The 6,000-nt window shown below is 38.7% G+C and overlaps 1 protein-coding gene across 1 annotated transcript in view; it reads right to left on the reverse strand.

Annotated features, from left to right (window-relative positions):
* LOC133638780 (muscle, skeletal receptor tyrosine protein kinase-like) overlaps window positions 1–5,726 on the reverse strand; it is a 91,018-nt gene extending 85,292 nt beyond the window's left edge. Inside the window, exon 1 of the mRNA XM_062031721.1 lies at window positions 5,514–5,726. Within this exon, the coding sequence (XP_061887705.1) occupies window positions 5,514–5,595 (82 nt within the window). The 5' untranslated portion in view covers window positions 5,596–5,726. The remainder of the gene's footprint in view (window positions 1–5,513) is intronic.
* Window positions 5,727–6,000: the final 274 nt, after the last annotated feature.

A 6,000-nucleotide genomic window follows, 5' to 3' on the forward strand; every position in this document is an offset into this window, starting at 1 on the left:
TCAATCAATCAATCAATGTTTATTGATATAGCCCTAAATCCCAAGTGTCTCAAAGGGCTGTACAAGCCACAACGACATCCTCGGTACAGAGCCCACATACGGCCTGTTAATACGTTTTGTTACACAGTAGTTACCCTATCCTACCACTAGAGGGGGACTAAGACCACGTTTAAATCACTGTCTAAATCGGGGGCGTCAAACTCGTTTTCATTGAGGGCCACATCGCAGTTATGGTTGCCCTCAGAGGGCCGCTTTGAACAATGAGTAAAATATGAATATACCGTAATTTCCGGACTATAAGCCGCACCTGACTATAAGCCGCACCAGCTAAATTTAGGGGAAAATACAGATTGCCCCATATATAAGCCGCACCCGACTATAAGCCGCGGGGTTTTGATGTGTAATTACCGTAGTATATCAATCAATCAATCAATGTTTATAGATATAGCCCTAAATCCCGAGTGTCTCAAAGGGCTGTACAAGCCACAACGACATCCTCGGTACAGAGCCCACATACGGGCTGTTAATACTTGTTGTTACACAGTAGTTACCCTATCCTACCACTAGAGGGCGACACAAATCACTGTCTAAATCAGGGGCGTCAAACTCGTTTTCATTGAGGGCCACATCGCAGTTATGGTTGCCCTCAGAGGGCCGCTTTGAACAATGAGTAAAATATGAATATACCGTAATTTCCGGACTATAAGCCGCACCTGACTATAACCCGCATCAGCTAAATTTAGGGGGGAATACAGATTGCTCCATATATAAGCCGCACCCGACTATAAGCCGCGGGGTTTTGATGTGTAATTACCGTAGTATATCAATCAATCAATCAATGTTTATTGATATAGCCCTAAATCCCAAGTGTCTCAAAGGGCTGTACAAGCCACAACGACATCCTCGGTACAGAGCCCACATACGGGCTGTTAATACTTCTTGTTACACAGTAGTTACCCTATCCTACCACTAGAGGGGGACACAGACCACGTTTAAATCACTGTCTAAATCAGGGGCGTCAAACTCGTTTTCATTGAGGGCCACATCGCAGTTATGGTTGCCCTCAGAGGGCCGCATTGAACAATGAGTAAAATATGAATATACCGTAATTTCCGGACTATAAGCCGCACCTGACTATAAGCCGCACCAGCTAAATTTAGGGGGAAATACAGATTGCTCCATATATAAGCCGCACACGACTATAAGCCGCACCTGACTATAAGCCGCACCAGCTAAATTTAGGGGAAAATACAGATTGCCCCATATATAAGCCGCACCCGACTATAAGCCGCGGGGTTTTGATGTGTAATTACCGTAGTATATCAATCAATCAATCAATGTTTATTGATATAGCCCTAAATCCAGAGTGTCTCAAAGGGCTGTACAAGCCACAACGACATCCTCGGTACAGAGCCCACATACGGGCTGTTAATACTTGTTGTTACACAGTAGTTACCCTATCCTACCACTAGAGGGCGACACAAATCACTGTCTAAATCAGGGGCGTCAAACTCGTTTTCATTGAGGGCCACCTCGCAGTTATGGTTGCCCTCAGAGGGCCGCTTTGAACAATGAGTAAAATATGAATATACCATAATTTCCGAACTATAAGCCGCACTTGACTATAAGCCGCACCAGCTAAATGTAGGGGGAAATACAGATTGCTCCATATATAAGCCGCACCCGACTATAAGCCGCAGGGTTTTGATGTGTAATTACTAGAGATGTCCGATAATATCGGTCTGCCGATATTAGCGGTCGATAAATGCGTTAAAATGTAATATCGGAAATAATCGTTATCGTTTTTTTTATTATCGGTATCGTTTTTTTTTTTTTTTTTTTTTTTTTTTTTTAAATCCACACAAAAAACACAAGATACACTTACAATTAGTGCACCAACCCAAAAAACCTCCCTCCCCCATTTACACTCATTCACACTCATTCACACAAAAGGGTTGTTTCTTTCTGTTATTAATATTCTGCTTCCTACATTATATATCAATATATATCAATACAGTCTGCAAGGGATACAGTCCGTAAGCACACATGATTGTGCGTGCTGCTGCTCCACTAATAATACTAACCTTTAACAGTTAATTTTACAAATTTTCATTAATTACTAGTTTCTACGTAACTGTTTTTATATTGTTTTACTTTCTTTTTTATTCAAGAAAATGTTTTTAATTTATTTATCTTATTTTATTTGATTCATTTTTTAAAAAAGTACCTTATCTTCACCATACCTGGTTGTCCAAATTAGGCATAATAATGTGTTAATTCCACGACTGTATATATCGGTTGATATCGGTATCGGTTTATATCGGTATCGGTAATTAAAGAGTTGGACAATATCGGCATATCGGATATCGTCAAAAAGCCATTATCGGACATCCCTAGTAATTAGCGTAGTATATAGGGGTTCCTGCTACCACGGAGGGGATTGTCGGGACAGAGATGACTGTTTGGGAACGCAAAGCGTCCCATTTATTAACAATAAATCTGTCAATCATTCAATCAAACGTTCACATCTTTGACATGGCGAACAGCATTCGTGCAGAGTACAAATAATACAACGGTGCAAAGTAATACAAAGTGCTCGCCTGTACGTTATCAAAATAACCAGCCTACCGGTATATGAAAAGTCAGTCTTTAATCATTGTGTCATCGTCTTCCTCCTGCGTACTAAAACCACCGAAATCCTCTTCGTCGGTGTCGGAGAAGAACAGGCCGTATATAAGCCGCACCCTTGTATAAGCCGCAGGGACCAGAACGAGGGGGAAAAGTAGCGGCTTATAGTCCGGAAATTACGGTACATGTACATAAGTATAATACATTAACAATATTTGTTTACATAAGCTGCAAAAAAAATCTTAAAATTTTACTTTAAAAACTGTCAGCTCAGTCACCGGAATTTTACAGTATAAGCAGTGTTTTTTTTTAAAGCATATAAAAAAAATTGAACAAATGGAATGGAATGGGAAAACCATAGCACTGCTTTCAGCAGTAAAATCAAGCAACAGAGCTGCCAGGTTGGGTTTTTTTTTTACCATAAAATCTTGTTGTTTCAATGTTTTTTTGTTAGTTTTTTAATGTTTTAGTGTCTTACTGTATATGGAAAAAAAAATGTACAGTAAAAAACTCAAGTCGGCGGAATTTAACCGTAAAATCTATTGTCAATTTTACAGTCTGCGATTTGAGTGATGATTTGTTTTGAAATCCTAAGTCAAGCAGATATTTAAGTACAGTATTTGTCTTTATTTTACCAAAAAATTAGGGATGTCCGATAATAGCTTTTTGCCGATATCCGATATTCCGATATTGTCCAACTCTTTAATTACCGATACCGATATCAACCGATACTGATATCAACCGATATATACAGTCGTGGAATTAACACATTATTATGTCTAATTTGGACAACCAGGTATGGTGAAGATAAGGTACTTTAAAAAAAAAATTATAAAATAAAATAAGATAAATACATTAAAAACATTTTCTTGAATAAAAAAGAAAGTAAAACAATATAAAAACAGTTACATAGAAACTAGTAATTATTGAAAAATGAGTAACATTAACTGTTAAAGGTTAGTACTATTAGTGGAGCAGCAGCACGCACAATCATGTGTGCTTACGGACTGTATTGCAGACTGTATTGATATATATTGATATATAATGTAGGAACCACAATATTAATAACAGAAAGAAACAACCCTTTTGTGTGAATGAGGAGGGAGGTTTTTTGGGTTGGTGCATTAATTGTAAGTGTATCTTGTGTTTTTTATGTTGATTTAATTTAAAAAAAAAAAAAAAAAAAAAAAACAACAACAAAAAAACAATACCGATAATAAAAAAAAACGATACTTTTTTATTTTTGGTATTTATTTGACAGGGTCAGTACGATGAAACATTGCTACCCGTAGGTAACCCACGTCAACGTACACAAGACTACTAGCCACAGGCTAGTTTGCAACCCTCGTCCCTGGTTAGGCGTTGAAAGAAAAGTTGGGGAAAGTAAAAAACACATACCAAAAGATTAAGACGAGTAGAAAATAAAAATACATTAAAAATAATCGGCCCCATTTGTGCGTACGACACCCCGTTCTCAGGGCCGGCATAGGCCGTATAGGCAAATGCTAAGGGCGCCGTCCATCAGGGGGCGCCAAGCCAGTGCCACAAATGTTGGAGAGAAAAAAAAAAAAAGTTGGTACTATTATTTGTAAATACAAAAATAATCCCACGTTAATTAAAATACAAAGTAAAGCCTATTTAATAGAAATATTATTTGTTACAACATTACGCCCCCCCCCCCCCCTTCCCCCCTCCATCCCCCCGCACGGTGCGCCCCCTCCCTTCCCGTATCATGACTCTTACCACATAAAAAAATCAACACAAGATGTCAAAACGGCCAAAACTGTCAGGTGCCCAGGGAAGAAAAAAGAGAAAAGAAAAGAAGAGGAGAAACGAGAAAAAGACAGAGGTAGCAGGTAGGTAACGTTAGCCTACATTAAATTATTTGTCTGTTACAGAATGTGATAGTAACCTGGCTTTTTAGCATTAAGCTAATGTTACATGATTCGGCAATTGCTAATCAATAAATAGCTAGTTCTTTTTTAAAGTCGGGTTAATATTGTGGAGGGGGCTAAATTGTTATGGAAAATAATAATGTAACGTTAGGTAATTACAGTACTCCCACCTTACATTCCTCAGTGACATTTGTATTAGATCTTTTAAGCAGGTGTTTTTTGTTGACATTGTTATTGCCTTCTGGTTAGCTAATGTTTTCCCTGCAGGTAATAGTCACTTTTCCACCCCTTTATATATTAGGTATAGTTGTAAGCCTAGTTGTTAAAGTGCACATCATTAATGTTAATTAAGCAATATCACATGAGAGGGAATGCTGTATTTTGATTTGAGCACTGCTGTGATTCGGTTAAAGATAATCATAACATAACACTCTCATATAATATGTTAATTTGCTTTCTTTAAGTAAAAAAAAAAGGTCAAAGACAAAGCTATTCGGTTTCTTGTGAGTATATACACTTCACTGCCACCTAAAATCTTGCCTAGGGCGCCAGATTGGTTAGGGCCAGGCCTGCCCGTTGTCGTGCTCACACTTCTGATTGTCCTTTTCCTACAGATGTCCCTTGAATGCAGCACCGAACCAAACAACTGGTAAGTTATGGTATGTAACAGAACCCCAACAATCTTCTACCTCATGTTTTTATGACTTCATCAGACTGTGTTGGAACCATAAACACCTCTCTTGTCCTTGTGGTGAAGGTAAGGGTGATGTCAGGGTTACATGGTGTACACACGCTTTATACCGTAATGTCTTTATACTACAAAACTGGTGGAAAAACATCGTACTTCTAGTACGTCGTTTCCCTTTGTTAGTGTTTGTAGTTGTTACAGGTGAAAGGGGTCCAAGTAATATGTCAGCAACTCTCTTTGTCTTCAAATGTTACATGTAAAAGTCACTTTAAAAGCATTCGGCGTATGGAGGTTCCACTTACCTCTCTGTATCCCGTTACTCAAGGTGACCAACACTAAAAGAAAGAGGGTGTTCAAGACTAAAATGGGTCCGGTAGTCTTCATGCTGGCTCCAAAATGAGCCCTCTGGACCTTAGTATTTTAAAAAAAAAATGCAATTTATTCTCCCATGGCTTCTATTAAATTCACTTGGCCTGTTTGGTCAGAGGGAGCCATGCTCAACACTGACCACTCGCTCAGTGTGTGTGTGTGTGTGTGTGTGTGTGTGTGTGTGTGTGTGCGTGTGTGTGTGTGTGTATGTGAGTGACATCAGCAGCTGCTAGCCAAGCTCTCATGTAGTCACTCAGCCAGGCCTGGCCCTAACCAATCTGGCGCCCTAGGCAAGATTTTAGATATCGGCAGTTAAGTGTATACAGTATACTCACAAGAAACCGAATAGCTTTGTCTTTGACCGTTTTTTTACTTAAAGAAAGCAAATTAACATATTATATGAGAATGTTATGTTATGAT

The sequence above is a fragment of the Entelurus aequoreus genome, linkage group LG21 (genome assembly GCF_033978785.1).
Source record: "Entelurus aequoreus isolate RoL-2023_Sb linkage group LG21, RoL_Eaeq_v1.1, whole genome shotgun sequence".
Lineage (NCBI taxonomy): Eukaryota > Metazoa > Chordata > Actinopteri > Syngnathiformes > Syngnathidae > Entelurus > Entelurus aequoreus.